General features: G+C 35.2%; 1 protein-coding gene across 3 annotated transcripts in view; it reads right to left on the bottom strand.

Moving 5' to 3' along the window:
* The window catches only part of MINDY3 (MINDY lysine 48 deubiquitinase 3), a 56,847-nt gene that overhangs the window by 20,107 nt on the left and 18,765 nt on the right, over positions 1-17,975 (bottom strand). For all 3 annotated transcript variants that reach the window (XM_086742227.1, XM_086742228.1, XM_086742229.1), the window contains 2 exons: positions 14,478-14,548; positions 13,203-13,283 (listed from right to left, as the gene is read on the bottom strand). In XM_086742227.1, the coding sequence (XP_086598353.1) occupies positions 13,203-13,283; positions 14,478-14,548 (152 nt within the window). The remainder of the gene's footprint in view (positions 1-13,202; positions 13,284-14,477; positions 14,549-17,975) is intronic.

Genomic DNA, 17,975 nt, shown 5'->3' with positions numbered 1-17,975 from the left:
ATGCTATTTGACATAAAAGTAGTTTCAAAGACTACCAGTCCATCTCTGAACAGAGAGATGGCCAATGAGGACTAGTTCAAGACTCCCACAAGTGCTCAGGGACATCATCCACACCAATAGTTTGGAAGGGCCACTGCCCACAGTTGTTGCAGTGATGGAATTATCCCCTACAGACTGCTTACAGTGCTCTTCTGGCTGGTGGAATATGAGCTTGCTCTGCGACATATTACCCTCTATGAGAAAAGGCATTAAAAATGTCAAACAAGTGGAAAACATCCACAGAATACTTGAAGGAGTAAAAGATTTTCCTGCTTGAGAACTGTATGTGGAGGAACTGAAGGAAAGTCCTTGACCTAGCTGCCATGACTGTTTCCACTTCAGAATGGTCAAAGATCATATACTGTGTCATCGTCAGCCTTGAAGAGGGGCTTTGGGTCTATCTGGGATTCAGAAAAAGTCAAAAGAAAATATTTTCCTTGAATAAGAGAGGTAAAGGAAGCATGTTACCCTCAAGGTAGCTGAGTTCCTATCAGGGATGAGTAAATAAAATACAGGCTTTGCAATTCAGAACTGCAAATGATGACACAGTTTATCTGAAAGTGTTCATCAAGGGGTTGAGGTGGTGGTAGAGGAAAAACATTCACGGTAAGCAATTTGTTTTAACAAAGTAGTTGGAAGGAAGTAAACTGCCTCTAGTTGCACTATGCCTTGTGAATAAGAGTGAAAAGATTGCACATACTCTACAGTACCTGCAGTACCTTGCTGGTACTGCAAATGGAAGAGTTCTCAACAGGGCAGAATGAAAAGCTACATATGGACAACTACTTCAAATTCTTTTTGACCTTCACCCATACTACCCAGACAGAAAAGGAAGCATACTTGATCCAAAGGTGGGGGGAGGCTGTAGAGGAAAAGCAAACACAAAACAAAGAGCAAGAATTAATAACAGAAATCTACAGTAAGCACACTGTCAGCCAATCCATCTGGAAAGCAGGGCTTTTAACATGCACTCAGTTATGGAAACCACAATATATGCTCCATTTCTGTGGGAGAAGATGGTTTAATGAGACAGCCAACAAAAAAAAAAGCCACATCAGTGGCTTTATTTTTATTCAAAAATAAGAGAAACTCAAACTACAGTGAATATGTGTTTAACAGTTACATTGCCACAGATGTTGGTGTTTTAGTTCAAAACATTACAAGAAGGCAAGAATTCACTTGTTGACATGTAAAAAAAATAAAGAGCTTCTTCACCATGTTCCCTGCTTTGAAAGACAGATTCCAAGAGAGTACTGTAAAGCAATAAAGATTAGGTATAAGGTCTTTTTCTTCTTATTTACAATTACTAACTTGTTTTATTCACAATCACAGAACAAAGTCTGTGTTTTGAAAACAAAAATACATTACTGGAATTACAGACTAGGAGTCAGCAAATTTGAGTTTACTGGAATTCTTATCTAATTACTAAATTACATATTACCCTCCAGTCACAAGTTTAATCTGAAAGGCAGCTTTTCAAATTACCTGTTGTCTGCCAATGTTTGGATTTATTTTTTTTTTTTTTGAGGACAGAATATAGTGCTGTACAAACACCAAACTTTATTCCTAAGAGGAACCAAACTTGGAAGTGGGCAAATTCCATGGTTTATGGCTTCCAGAAATTTCACAATGTAATTCACTCAAGATGAATGGTAGCTTCTATTATCATGCTACTTTTTTCTACTTAAAAAAAAATAATATTTGTATTAAATAGTGTTTCTATATCTAATATTATTTTGGGCTACAGACATGAAGTGTTTGCTGTACAACCCATAGGGAGCACTAACATACTAATTCTATTTGGCAATTAAATAGGAAATGAACAAGTATGGCAGGAACATTTGATAGCAGGGTTCAAAGCCAGTGAAGATGTACTGCAGAAATTCGAATCTTTCTAAATGCAGTTCTCAGTACTGAAAGCTGCTTTGTTGGAAACCAGCTTCAAGTGCTCAGTTTCCCACTTAAGCCATAGAATTCTCTGTTGGGATGACAACAACTCTTTGGTTTACTTCAATCCAGAATGATGAAATGTTTTAAAAAATGGAGCAGAATTATTATTTCGTAACTCAAAATATAACTAAAGTTTTTCTAAAGGACAATTATTAGCCCGGTTAATTATTCTAACAGTAATATCTTACTGCTTTGCACATGAAACATGTGAGCTCTATGAAGTAATTAAGAAAACAGTATCATAACAATGCCATGTAGTCCACTGCTATTTTGTACTTGTTAAGCAGTATTTTAGGGAATCTTCATACACATATGGAGAAAATAGTAAATATTCACAAACTGTACACATTTTCATGTATTATAAAACGAGTGTCATTTTTTATGTTCATATCTGACTTTGGTATTTCAGGTAGCTAATTCCAGTAGTAGCACACACAATTAGCTTCTATGAAAAACAGTATGTTTACTCTCTTAATTAATACAAAACTTGTGATATTTTTCTCCTTAAAGCTGTATTATACAGTAAAGCCATCTCACATCACAGCAGTTACATTAGTTTTCTTAACTATGCACAGGCAATCGCTGAACTTTTTTATCTAAGTATAGCCACTTAGTGGCTTGGAGAGCAAAGAATGGATGGCTCCATCTGCTGAGGCTGCATCTTATGACTAGAACAGCATTTTTTACCTCTGCCTTATCTCTTTAATAAATACACAATCATGCCAAAGCCTCATGTAAACACTGGAGCATATAATTGCATTTATTATCTTTCCAGAAAGGAGTATTCTACTGCATGAAACTAACACTCTTCTCTCCATTCACTTGAAGCCAGGTTAACTGTTAAGAAAGCTAATATGTTCTTCCTAATTGTTTGCATAGTAATTAATGATTTGTAACCGGCAGGAAATGAAAGCACACTAAATTTATCAAAATCAAAGCTTTTGGGCTAAGACTTTAGAAGGTCTTAAGGGAATAAAAGAGAAGTTTATGCCTCTCCCCTCCATCTGTTCACAAATCCTGAATGAACTACAAATTGGTTTGGGTGTAATAATACCTGCACCACTATCAAGAGTGCTCAAATAGTATTATTTTGGGGAAATTTTAAAAATATCCAAAGACATGCAGAAAGCTGAAGTGTAAAATCACTTTGAACACTAAAAAGTCAACATATAAACCTCCAAATGAGAAAATGGCTTTTGAAGTGGAGTTGTATTTTTTAGGCCAAGATCTACTGTGAGCTAACCACGAACACATACGCAACTCGGAAGCCATCAGACATTAGAAGGACTCTAAGTTGTGCTGTATAATATTCAGTAGCAATGATCCAACAGAAGGAAGGGGTTTGTAAATCAATTGTGCAAAGTCAAATATGTAAACAATCCCTAATTTCAGAACATTACCAGCAGACTGGAATAGCTGCAGATATAGTATGTGTCAAATGCAGAATCAAGACAGCAACTGGTAAATGTTAGTGCATCAAAGGACGTGGATATGCTTTGTAACCAGGAGGGGAAAAAAACAAAACGAAACAAAACAAAAACAAAAACCAAACAACCATACGAGACCAGATTATGTGAAAAAAGGTGTGTTAAAGAAAACTTCAGGTCAGTGCTCACTGGATGGCTCTATGCTATTGCATTCCTATCTGAGCAACAGCATAAATAATACTCCCATATTTAATATAGCTGAAAACAAAACTACAGTGATAACTGTGGCAAAATTGAGTAGGACTTGTACCTGGAAAGGCCAGGGCACCTGACTAGTAGAAGAAGCAAATGATGAAGGAAAAAGCCATCACCATTTTGTTTTTCACCTGACTTGGAATTAGGAATAACATTCTTTTAATGTAATGTGTTTCTGCAAATATAAATTTGATTGACATTTTAAAACTGCAATACTATTAAAAACTCTACCAATTTATTAATCATATTTTAACAATGAGCCAGGATGTCTATTCCTCCAAATTTGAAAAACAGAATATCTACCCGTCATGTGATGACTCAGGCCCAATGTCTTCGCTATTGTATCAAATATAGCTGGAACCAACATTGGTTTCACACCTAAAAGGGATACAGAATGATACAATGATGTTCTCAGCCTTTGTTTCTATGCGGTATGTTGACTTTCAGAACTTACTTGATACAGTGCCTTATAAACTATAAAAATGCATTTAGCAATGTCTTTGATGCATTTACTGTTTGCAAGCCACACTGCATATATTACCAAAAAAAGAAAGAAAAAACTAAAACGTAGTTTGCATGTATCAAATGAATGGCTGATTTTTAAAGAAACACATGTCGCTCATAGCCTTCTTCCAGAAACAGAAGGCTGTAATTCCTTCTGGATGCTCGTAAGTACTCTCATAAGGTAGGACCCAATCCATTACCTTCCAGTCCCCAATTTCAGTTTACACATGAAAGTCATTCATTCTAATTCGAGGAAAAGGAAAAAGTACTCCTCAGGACTGCTCTGCCTACAAATGGACAGTAAACGAGCGACCATTTCCATACTGCTTTGTGCATTTCTCACAACAGGTGCTTTACACACTCATCACTACAATCTATTCCACTAAAAATATAGCTAACAACTAACTTCCAGAAACAACATACCATTTAAGTTAGAGTCAAAATATTGTTTCATGGAGATGAGTGCACATTAGTCTCAAAAAAGTTCCCATAGTTACTGCTAGTCTTAAAAAAAAAAAAAACTAAAACAAAAAACCAAAACAAAAAAAAAAAAACAAAAACCAAACAAATGTTTGTTTCTTAACCAATTTCAAATGCAAACTCAGCAAACAAAGTAAACAGAGCATATGCTTTGAAAGGAACAAGGAAGCTGGAAAACTGAAAAAAACAGATGACCAATCACTTTTCTTCCTATTTAAAATAGACTCGAAATAATTAAGAAATACAATTTTTCTAAAAATGGTTAATGTGATATTCATGGTCATGACTTAAGCATATATTCTTTGTGAGTTTTCCAGTTCAGAAGTGCTCCGACAATATATTAAATTGTTAGCTTAGCACTTCATGGGCAATTCCTTCATATTTTAACTTGTGGATCTAGAAAAGGTTCTCTTCATTCCATTCGCTTTCTTTCCTTCCTTCTTTCATTCCTCCTTCCTTTGTTTCAAAGGGCATCTCATGCAACAAGTGGTAATGTTTTATTTTTAATTTTTAGATCTGAATTTTGCTGGGAAAAAGGTTCCTATTGGAACTGCTAGAACTACTCCTAGTGCCCCATTTTACATCGTTTCATCTAGGTTTGGGAACAGCATACAACGAGTCAGTACAAAGTCATTCCCTCATCTACCTCAGCACAAAACAGTATCAGAACATGTAACATTTCAGGAGAAAGAATTAAGTCATACAAAAATTGGAACAACTCAAACATAAACGCATGAAAAGTGATATCATCTAAGCAGCCCTACTCTCAACTACTTCAGATATAAAAACTGACCCTTCCCCTCTGAAAGAAAACAGATGGATGAGAAGTATTTTCCCAAAAGGAAATAATTTGCTTATTTGCTTAGGGGCGTATACAATTACATTTCATGGTCTGTATCAGCCAACCATGAACAACGTCCTTAAATGATCACTGTGAAAGCCGTATATAATGGGATGAATGTTAAAAATTATCTAAAACTTTAGGAATCATATAGATATGACTGAATGGCTGAAATTAGTCAGAGAGTTGGAGTAAATACAGTGAATACAATTCTTTTAGGATGGTAAATCCCAAATAATTGGTTAGACTAGCATTCAGAGTCTTACATCTCTCAGTTAAATGACCTCTACATTGCAATTTCTATGTCTCAAGTCTAAGAGCAGATAATGCAGAACTTCATGACTGATATACCTCTTTATGATCTGAGCAGTAAGTTCTCATAATTGCTACTCATTATTACAGGATGCACAGCACTTCTGACAAGAGCAATACAAGCATTACAGGACCTTGACCTAATTCCTAAATGACCTCACTTCAAAGTTTTTGCCACAAATTGTCAAAAATGTTTATCACTGCCCCACAATTCATTTCTCCAATGTTCAAAGACAAAGACATCAACTTCTTTACCATCCAGCCTCCAGAACTGGAAGACCACTACAAAGTTCTTTAATACTTTTCACATACAATTTTCCCAACGTATACGGGTATATTATTGTACTCCAGTCTCGCCAAAAGTCAATCATGTGACCTTAGATTCCATGGTTATGGCTTTTTCTTCCTAGCTCCACATTTTTAATTACTATACTAGGATAAAAAAAAAATAATCTGTATAGCTGGATCTCCACTTCAAGGCCTCTTTGTAACTGTGTGGCAGGGACTCAGATCACACTCCATCCTTCTAATAATATTCGGAAGACCCCAAAATCCTGAGTAACTAAGAGCCCTACCTGACTCTGGAAGATGGAGTGATGATCCTGTATCACCAACCCTAAAATCAGAAAATCCAAGTCAGGAATCATGAAAACTTTGGTATAGTTTCTTGACTTAATTTGATTTAGAATGTAATAATATATATCATAATCACAGTGCTTCCGGTCTACTGCATTAGAATATGATTTGGTCTCTGTAACATCTATTACTGAATTTCTTACAGCACAATGAATCTATCAGTCCTAACCTTCTTGCTCTGCAGATCAGCCAAACCTGCCTACCACAGACACAGACACTCCAGTGTCCCCACTCAACCTTTCTGTTGTTCTCTGCATAGTCCAGACTTCTCCAAGACACTTGGTAGGCCTGAAAGCATGTGAGGGAGGTGGCAAAACCAGAATTAGTTCTTTATCTCTTGAATTGGAGAGGGCAATACTCAGCTTCTTCACGACCTTTACTTCTTTGCCAAACCTTGCCCATGACATGAAAAAGAACATCCCCTGTAGAAAGTTGGTATAGGCACTCCAAGGAGCTTTTGTTTCTCCACTATTTAAAAATGCATTTAGCACAACTGGAGCACAGACCATAAAAAACTAAGAGGAGACAGAGATCTGATTTTTCCTTGCTGCTATTGCAGCTGGCTGGTCATTCCAACAACGTGGGAAATGGGAACATAAAAGGAGACAGTAATGTTTCTCCTGAGCAAAGTAAAAAAAATGTATGATGGTCAAAGCTTCTCATGAAAGCTACCTCAACTTAAAGCCAAAACGACATTTTGAATGAAAAAATTTGATAAATAGAAATATAGAGACTTCATAAATGACAGTGCTCTAGATCTGTTATCTGTAGAGAAAATAAAGCTACCATGCCTCTAGGTAAATTGATGTAATAAATTTGTTTCATTAAAACAAATATGTCACCATACACTGTTGCATCACATATAAAGTCTGTTTTACTACAATGAAAAGTTTAGACAAAATCTAGAAGTAATTCAGATAAATGCTGTTGTGAAAATTACATGAATGAAAAAAGCACAAGTTTCTCCATAGAACACCTCCCCCCGCAACAAATAATAAACAAAGAAACTGCCCAGGCGGCCCTATTCATAGAGAGAAACACTTATCTATAGTAGGAACAAATTCATCCCAAAGTAAAATTTGAGTAGACCCACAAAGAGCAGAATAAGGTCTCACAGTTATGCTGTTATCTTGCAAAGCTAGAATAGGGCAGATACCTTACAGAGGTATCTTATTTTGAGGTGCCCCCTGCCAACTATGAGACCATTATTCTAAAGAGACTTGGCCCTTCGGCTGGGAAACTCCTTTGGACAAAGCAACTCTTACGAACTACTGTATTATTCAGAACAATTTTAATTCATTTAGCAATGGCATTTACACTACAAAGCTTAAACCAACCAGTAGAGTAACTTCAATTCTCTTAGATGGCAAACATCCCACAGGAAACACCCTGCTCTAACATTAATTTTAAAAAGGGGTCTCCTCCTGCAGAAAGGAGCTCTTAAATTAACAGCTAATAGAAATATTTGAAGATTCACTGCTGATTTAGACAGGTCAGAGGTACTGTCAAGTACAGAGTAGCATTTGTCTCCCTGCTCTTAATCAGAACACAGAAAATGTAAACCCTATTTTAGCCCAGAAGTGATTTCTGCACTTGCCACATGCATCTATATTCTTTCTACTAGATATCCAGACTGTCTCAATCAGAACCAATTCCACCTACTCATGGAAACTAAGGACTCTGAAACCACACACTCTGTGACTATTTTCTTAAGTGGAATTCTTCAAAATCTGACTTTTATTTCTTCTCTGATGAAGAAAGACTTTTTCAAAATCTGATTACTTGCATTCACTGGTCACGGCAGCAGAAAACAAAAGGAAGGGCATAAATACTTTCCACTACCTTCCCAAAGTAGAAGAGTTCCTAACTTAAAGAATAAGTATAATTTATTAGGATATACACAGGTTAGTTTTGCAGAGACCAGAGTTGTTAACGTATACTGTTAATGGTTGAATTATTTTCTTTCATGGCCATTGACACTCTGTTGCTGTTCTGAGATTAAATGCTGTATCCCAATAACACTCCCCCTTAGCCCAGTTCTGGTAAACACCACTGACCCAAATGTCAGGAGGATCTCCTATAGCAGTGTCAGTGTTTGCTCAGGTGTCCCTCTGTTGAACTTTGATCAAAAAGATTGTTTAGGAAGAGAAGTGAATGTTCTTTCTTCTGAGAGACAATACTATCAAGGATGCTGAAGAAAGGCCCTGAGAATATGTAGAACAGGTTACAGTGATCAAAGTTAGAAAAAAAAAAACAACCCGTAATTCAAAACCATAACTACAGTCCCAACACAGCAAAACAGGCACACTTCCCTTGAAAAGCAGTAATTTGTAACTTATTCAGATGTCTCAACCAGAAGTTTCCTCTGCTTATCTGATTCTTCAAGTCTAGAAATGCTACAATGCTGTAACTGAATATAGACAGCCACTTATTTCTGTTGTGGCCTGTGTGCTCCAAGACCTGGGAACAGACTAAGGGAATTTCTGAAAAACTTACACAGCTCCGAAGCGTCCCCATGGACAGTTTCAATCAGCCAAAGTCACCCGACACCCATTCCATGCTGTCTTTTCACCTTCAAAGAGTCTGAATTCAAACTTCCAGACCATATGAGTTTGCATGTCACCAGACAGTATTTAGAAAGCAGCTACTAACCTGCTGTTCTTCCTATTGTTTACACTGAAACATTTTCGTGTTATATTTCTTGTAACACTTCAAACTGTTGGTATTCTTTTGGTCTGACCACACACTGACATTCCTAAAAGTTCTGAATAGGCTCAGCTTGTCATAACTTCCTATGTTACCAGTATCGTACAAATAACCAAGAACTGACCCTACAGCATTGATCCAGAGCATCAGTCTTACCCCTACATCAAGTAATTTAGAGCTGCCCCACTTTTCACTCTCGCTTTTCTCTACAATATTAAAAACAAAAAAACAACCCAAACTGTAACTTTGTAACTTTAAAGTTAACTTTTAGAGGACCTTTGCGATACTATTTGCATTACCACCATCTGACAGAGCATGCAAGGGATACTTAGTGTGTCAGATGAAAGCTTCCTTGTTTATTTTTGTTAGCCTAAAGCCATTTGAAAGTTTTCTTATTCACTGAAAAGAAAGGCAGAAATGATGGCTGCTTGGATTTAATTGCCTATGAAGCACACTCACTTTTTCAGGGAAAATCTACCTTGTTGAAAATGCAGAGTCCATGACCACTAGAAGTAAAAGCCACACTTATTTCTTCAGTAAATGTTAAATTTGGATTTCTGAGCATCAAGCAACTTTCTGGCCTTATACACACACAGCTGTAATCAAAAGAAATAAAATATGCTGGTACTAATTACCATTCCCTTATAACATTTGCCCCCTCCCCAACTATTCACACATGTTTTTTCAGCTCTACTATGACACACGTAAGTATCAGAGTTCTGAAGAACTAACTATTTAGGTAATATAAATGTTTGTATGTCCTTTCCAGCTTCATTACCTACTCATCTGCATTTTTTCTCCACACAGTCTACCTTAGAAATTAAAATACAGAAGATGTGAGGTGAAGCTTAATTTCAGATGTTTCCAGATTCTGTTTTCTTTCATCTAGAAGGAACACTTCCACTGAAGTAGGTGACAGTGGATCAAAACATTGTGATGAGTATTCTCACGTTTCCTACATAGGAGATTATCCACTGCTTTTCAACTTGTGTCTGCATGGTTGCCTCCAAAAGATCTAACTAAATTGTTTGGCTTGTGACAGGTCAGCTAAGTCCCAGGAAGAAGAACTACTGATATTCTCTTCAATAAAATGTGCTGCAATCAAAATCGCTGCTTTAAGGAATATATTATTTCTTAAGTCATTTATTTCTACCTTCAATTCCTTGTAGTAAAGTGAGGCTAGTAAGATTTCTGTACATACCAAATGAGTTTTGACAATCAAGATGTGGAGACAAAGACCATGCAGATAGAATAAAATCTCTACTATTTTAGTAAAGGGGGAAATAAATGACTTAGACTTTTGCTAAAACTACAAATTGACTCAGCTGTCACTGTTTAAGGCTATTTCATGCAGCAGCAGTTACAAGAGAACTTAAGTGCAATTACATGCCTTATTTCATTTTTTAAATTTCACTTTAAGCTGTAAGTATGATCTTCAGCCCAAAGATGCTGTGCTGCATTTTGCTCATTCATTGAAATCCACAGAAAACAAAAAGGTTTAGAATGGCAGCTATGGGCAGATTTATTTATTTTAGAAAGTATGACTGAAAAACATTTCTCTGAAACTCACAGCTACAAGAGAATGATCCACATTTACAGTAATGCAAATATATTTTGGAAGACAGCAATAGATGTCTATAGTGCTTAATTCAAATTGTTCTGAGACAGAAAAGCAAGGTGAATGATCTTTCACTCCACAGGTAAGAGGCCAATGCTTATTGCTGTACTCCACAACACGTAAAAATCTGAGTGAAGCACCTGAGTACTAAAGAATAACAGCCAACTTTCTTTGAATGGGGTGGTATAAGAATTTGAGTAAAACTTTTTGCTTGTTGAACCTTCATGCTCAAGAAAAGTCTCCAAGATAGCACTGAAGATTCTGTCCTGTTCCCTGATTTCCCCACAGTACTTATCCGTAGTGACAGTATCCTAGAAAGATTGCTTTTTTCCCTAGGTTTCTAGGCCCAACTACTCAGCTAATGACAAAAGTGACTGCTATTCTGCTTAATAATTGCCTGATGTTGTTCTATTTAAACATAAGGGTTTAGAAACCCATAAATCATATGCAGCTTTAATGAATTACAGTTATATTTGTTTTTTTCAAACTTAACCTGCACTGCTTTTGGCTCCACACTCCATATTCCTCTTTCCATTCTGAAGATCCTCTCTCATGTAATCAAACTCACCATCAAGCTAGAAGTTATATCCTCAGTATCAAGCACCATCTAGACAACTACACTTACTACTTCAACAACTTGCTGACTAACGATTGGCAATGAATTCAAGTTTCTTCCTGTAGTTTTTGGCACATAGCTTCAACTGATAAAATAATGGCTTGCTGACACAATTCATATTTCCACTGTAGCTGACATCTCTGCTCCACCTGAAATGCTCACTGACTTTTACTTTAGAAAGGGTGAGGTCAGACATGGAAAGTATACATTCAAGGACTCTTGGAACTTTTACACACCTTCAGCTCCTAATTCTTTTAATCAAAAAAATGTCGGGGAAATTATTTGCCAAGCCCATGCTGCTTCCTTTTCGTGCTTTCTAGTTCCTAAGATATTAATCACAAGCTGAAGCTTTCCACAGCCTAAGTGGAGTTCAGTGAAGAAAGAGGAACTAGGTTATATTGGAGGCATCTCATGTTGATGCACAGTTACCCAGCAAACAGCCCTCAACATCCTAAAAGAAAGAGCATTAGAAATTTATTTCTACCTGGAATGGTCACCGTAGATATAAAACATCAGAAGGTGTAGTAATGTTCTGGACCAGGTACACTGGACTTGTATAACAGAGTGACTTTGATAGTACAATTCAGAAAAACTGTTGATAAAATTTCAAAATTGAAGTAAAAAAAAACCAAAAAAAACCCCAAAAAACCAACAAACTTTTCTAGGGAAGACTGTTTCAGGAAGAGTAAGGCAGAAAACAAACATCCAAAGGAGAATAAGGATTTTTCTATTACCATAGAGTAAGGAAGAAAGAGCATTTATCAGACACAAGGAATTCAGAGAAATTCTAGTATAATATTTGCATCAGAATCTGCAAAAAAAATATTAAATGTGCCACACAGACGAATTAATTTAAACTATTTTAAAATTTAAGTTCAAAGGTAAAGAAATACTGCTACACATAAACTTCCAATGTCTTGTGAGGGTTGATTGGTTTGTTTTTTATAAGAAAAATCTCTTACTTTCTTGTATCCTCTTTTTAAAGACTAGGCCAAAGTTTTCCTTAAGGAAATCTTAAATAAATTCAATAGCTAAAGACATTATGGCTTTAACTTTGTCATATCTTCTAGCACTTGTTTTCAAGATTTATATGTAAAATATTCATTCATTTGTATTATATTAAGTACAGGAAAATTCATTCATTCATTCCTAATAAGTACTAATAAATATACTAGTAAGTACTGTTTAAAGTTTCAATGAATATTTTTAAATCAGAAACAAGTGTTCTAGAGAAATAAAAAAAAAAATGTAAGGACAACAACTTACAATCTTCAACTAAAGAAACAGAAATTGTCTCCTCATAAAATTCGGTCTAAGATTTTAAACTGAGAACTCATCTCAAAAGCATTTTATATGTTCCACAGAGTACAGTACATATCTGATAGAATAAACAGAAGTAATTATAACAGTCCTGATATCTATTTTCAGTCTAGAACAAAAAAATATGGTTATACATTAAAAATTGTGAAAGTACTGTCAGAGAGATTAAACTAAGACACCTACACATAACAATTTCATTTTTGTATCTCTCTTGCACTATAGAAATTTAAGACACTACTTATCCCAGCTATGGTGTTCTAAAGCATATCCTTCGCCCAGTCTGATAAATTAAGCTAGAACCGAAAGACTTCACTAAAATTTATGAGATATCGTTAAACCATATGAACAACTCTGTCTTCAAATGAAGGCTCAATTAAAAGGTCTGGTGACTACATTTTTATATTAAAACCACATGAAATTCACACTGTAGCATGATCTAAACTTCAAATTTATATGTGTTTATCTGCCTGAGGCTACCAAAAATCACAACTAACATACCTTGGCAAAAAAGACTGTGAGGTGTGTTTCACTGCCGAGTATCCAAATGGGAAATTTTGGAGATTTCAAATAGGAGCCTACCTAAAAAAGTGTAACAAAATCAGAAACACAAAGCAAATCCAGAAAACTCATCTAGTTAGTGATCAAGTTAATGACAATTCTGTTAGTGAAGTCCCAACTCCTCTGAAAACCAATATAAAATGTTAATTAAAATGACGAAACAGTGTAAAATACTTAGATTCTAATTTTGATCATTTATTCTTGTTTGACTTGGAAAACAACATAGCTTATAGTAATGAACTGAAATAAGACATCAGTGAGAAAGTGCTATCAACAATATTCCTTATTTCAACTTCAGAGACAAGCTTCAAACACTGCACACGAATAAGTACTCCTGTGCTTAACAATACTATAATTGGGCGCTAAATGAGGTAGAAGTCCACTTGATTTATTAGCTGGTTTTGGATTAATCAATTCAGATTAGACATTTATTTAATAAATGAAGGCATAGTTAATTACAGTCAATGCACCAACATTCTGCAAACTACATAATCCTCTTTAACCCTGACTTAAGTTAAAGGAATTAAATAGAGATTGAAAAGGAAGCAAAGAACAATCAAAAAGCATTTTGAAATTAAGAGTACCAATGCCCTTTCAAATGTAGTTGTAAACCACAAAATTTCTCAAATAAAAACCATAAATCAAAAAATTCTGTGTCACATCAGGAAGAAACAATATGGATTAGGTTGCACTTCAGCTACTTTCAGATGTTCACAGATGAATACATAAAGTAACTTTTAGATCTTGAACAGATTATATTCAGAATACACTGTACTTAATAGTAGTTTTATCATTTTTACTTATGGCTATTATTTTAAATCCAAGACAGTGATAGCATAAAAACAGAACAATAAAACTGCAACATCCACAAAAGCAAGCCACTTTGGGACTTGACAGTTTTATAACTATCTACATAACTTACATTAAGCATCACTTCAGTAAAAAACAAAAGCTTCTAACCAGCTATATTAAATTGGTGAAATAAAGTTCTAATTTAAATAGTATCAAACAACATTTACTCAATAAGATGCATTTAACAATTTTATATCTGTTTTAATATAGTACTATTCTCAGCTTTAATTTGAAGTTGAACATACTTTGAAATTCTTGTAATATCTCCAAATGCACACAGTGAAGCTTTTAGTAATACTGTCAAAGAAGCTCACAACACCTTAATGAAAGAAAAAAAATTAAATTATGTAGAAAACTGCTTACCTTACAATATCTCAGAGATTCCATCAATGTCAAAAAGCCTACTGTTGCCTGTTTATGTATACCAAGAAGTTCTGTTCAAAACAAAACAAAATTTATTTAAGAAAAATCCGCAAAACCTTTTTAAAGCAATTTTTTCTTATTTCCAAAACTGGTCAAGTAACAACAACTTTAAAAGTCATGCAGTCTTAGTAACAATGACAAATGATATAGGTATAGTAAAAAACCTACAAAGGTTGAATAATTTTCCAGTTCTATAAAATAAGAAGAGCCAAATGGTTAGTTTTAAAAATTTACTGTTGATAGCCTCTTTTCAAAAGCTGTCAGATTTATTAATGAGATGAAGTATTTCTAACTTACACCAAAATTGTTCTCAGAAAAATTTAAGAAAAACAGCTATCTTAAAGGGGAAAAAAGTATATATTTATGGAGTTTTTTTTCCTTACTTACTTTTTTATTTTAAAGAGTTTCCTGCCTATATTTATCTTAATCATTTCACATTCTGAATAATAAAATATAATTTTGCAAATAATAGTTTTGTTAGTAGGAAAGAAAGCACTCACTCATTTTGATTTTCTGTACTGACTTCCACTTAATGTATGATACAACTCTCAAATACACACAGCTGTGAGGAACAGCTGAAATATTTATGTACTACGGATTGGAAGAGCACTTACAGAGCCTTATTTGAGGTGCTCTAATAAAGAATGAGAAAGCACGTCAAAATTCAGGCTTAGAAACTAGATATAATCATAAGGATTTGAAGAAGCTCTGAGCTTACATATAAATCATCTCAACAGTGCAAGTACTGTCTGCTCGAAACAGCTCTGCTAGATGCCTAAACATTGTCTAAACAAAGAACAGCAAATACACATGGGAACATACACCGTGATCAATTTAACAACAGCTTTATTTCCTTTTTTCAGAGAGCACTGACTTGAAAGTTCCTTCTAAAACACTAATTCTCAACTCTATTTTTTAACATTTATCATTCATCTACAACAGCACAAAACTATGACATCCATGGCCTCAGGACCATAGTAAGTGAAAGAAACTGCTCTAAATTTAAGATTTCCAGACTTCCAGTAATCAACTCTGCATTTCATTGTAACTCACAGCGCCATGGCCTGACATGCCTCCTTCACCAACTTCAAGTTTACTTCTCCGAATTTTGCAACAGTGCACAACAGTTATTATAGTAATGGTTTAACTTTTTCCTCTACTGTTAAGCAGAAAAACCCAACCAAAATCAAAACCAAACTGCAAAAAAAAAACAAAAAAACCAAACTCCCAAAAAAGCTTATGAACACTAGCTTGTTCACTCCCTTTGTAGCCTGGAAGTAAGCTGTCAGCTATACATATTAAAAGGCTCTCTTTGCACTGCAGAATTCTTTGATCTGAAACTGTGCTTTCAAGTATTACCTTCAAACTTCCTTGGAATTAAAACATTTAGGGATGCATAGATAATATTTTGCAGAACCTCATTACCTCATTGGTTTATAGCTGTATTGCTATAAATTGCCATACACAAGACAATTCATCCTTTCTTTGAGCCAAGGGCAAGAGAGCTAATCCAATTAAAAAACTAGTGAAGAATTCTTCAAACTAGGGAAGAGCTATTGCTCAGAAATAGCACATTTATATGTGTAATGAAGATAAATGAATGGCAGAAGTAAGTAACAGTACGCTAAAGAAATAATTTTAACACATCACATGTATTTCTTTAAAATCAGTAACAAAAGTCAATGTAAAGTTCAGTCTGCTAAACAAAGGCTTCAGATTTAGGAGCTGATGCTTGGAACAGAACAGCAAAGTCACATACAAATAATATTTACTATTCAGAAAAAAAAAATCAGATTATTAAGAATTTTGTTCCCTGAGAGATAACTAGATGAGAACTCTGATTGATAACCTGAGAGAGCCAGGACCCAGGCTATGGCAGTACCCACAGAGTGTGAATAGCCAGTAGTCAAGCTACATAGGTAGTATATCTGAAAGCTATTAGGTTAACTTTAGCCTGTAGTCACTGGTCAACCCATGCCTCCTTCAGAATTAGTCAAAAAGAGAAGATACAAAAGTAAAAATCACTCTCAAATGACTTACGAGGAAAAAAGTAGTTGCCCTAAATCAAAGTTCATCCCTGAGAGTATCCTCACTGCACAGAAAGAAAACACAACCCTGGAAGAGAACTGATAACACCAAAGATCATCTAAGAAAATTAATATGCATGCCTTGTCAGAAAGTTAGTTTTCTTTTTTTTAAAGTACTTTTGCAAAGTACTCAAATTTCTAAAAAGGGAGAAAACCAGAGCCTTTAAAAAACAATCAGGCCCAAACTAATGATGGTTTTTAACTGTAATAATATTGCTACCAACCACATCAGAACACTGCCACCCAGTGACAATATGAATCACTGCAAGTTCTTGGCACTAAGAAAAAGCAATTACAACTTTACTTGTATTCATACTGAACTGCTACACTACATGTAAGAATAGCAGTCTTCAAAAAAGAAGAAAAAAAAAATCCTACCTACCCACATCTTCCTATTGTGGATAATGGTCGCAAAAAAAAAAGAGATTAAAATAAGAAAAAAGGTTTAAAGGGGAGTACGTAAACAGTCAAAGAAGAGGGATCATTTCACAAGTATTTGTACCAGTGGTGGCCATGAACAATTCCAGTTAATCATTCCTGCCCTAGTTGGAAAATATGCAATACAGTAAGAGTGAGAGCTCTGAGTATAATCTGCAAACTACCTGGTAATTCCTCAAGTTTGTAATTTAGTATGTTCTTTGTCACTGATAAAATTACTGACAGTAACTTTAAAATGGCTTTAAAATAATTTTAAAGATTTACTTATTAATTAAAAATTGCTTATCTAAACAGTTGAACAAGAGGTAAAGTGGCTTTACATAACTTCTGAAGAAAAATGTAAAGCAAGTGCCATTCTGAAAATTAAATTTAGTAAATGTGTTTACTTATGATAACAGCATCACCTAGCTAGTATTTTTTCTCTCCCTGCATTGTGGTTGAAACATCTCACTGTTGTTTCATTGCTGCCCCTGCAAAGACGCAATGAACCACGTCACATCCACTGCTTTCTGCAGTTCTTTAGCACTACCTTTCCCCTATTCCCAGAGATCCTTTCCTGCCTCTCAGTTTCCAAAGTTCACCTACTGATTACATCTAATCACAGAACTACCCGAAATAGCTTTCTATTATGTTTACACATGGAAATACCCAGCAGCACTGGCAATCAGCTCTGTACAATACTAATGTCAAACCTTCCAACTTGTAGTCGCTTGACCAGAGGAATCTAAGGCAAGTGACCAGTAACCAAACCGAAAAATATATGTAAAGCCAACTTCAGAAAGTAGTCAGCAAACACATTCAGTTCTTGTTATTTTGACACTTGCAACCCTTCTACATGAGAAACTCACAGCACTGGCAGAAAGAAAGCTGCAGACTACACCCAAAGAGAGTCAAATACAGGAGAAAGGACCGA

The sequence above is a fragment of the Chlamydotis macqueenii genome, chromosome 2, assembly GCF_036417535.1.
Source record: "Chlamydotis macqueenii isolate bChlMac1 chromosome 2, bChlMac1.mat, whole genome shotgun sequence".
In the NCBI taxonomy this organism is placed as follows: Eukaryota; Metazoa; Chordata; class Aves; order Otidiformes; family Otididae; genus Chlamydotis; species Chlamydotis macqueenii.
The sequence above is the reverse complement of the archived record's forward strand: the minus strand, read 5'-3'. Positions and strand labels throughout refer to the sequence as shown.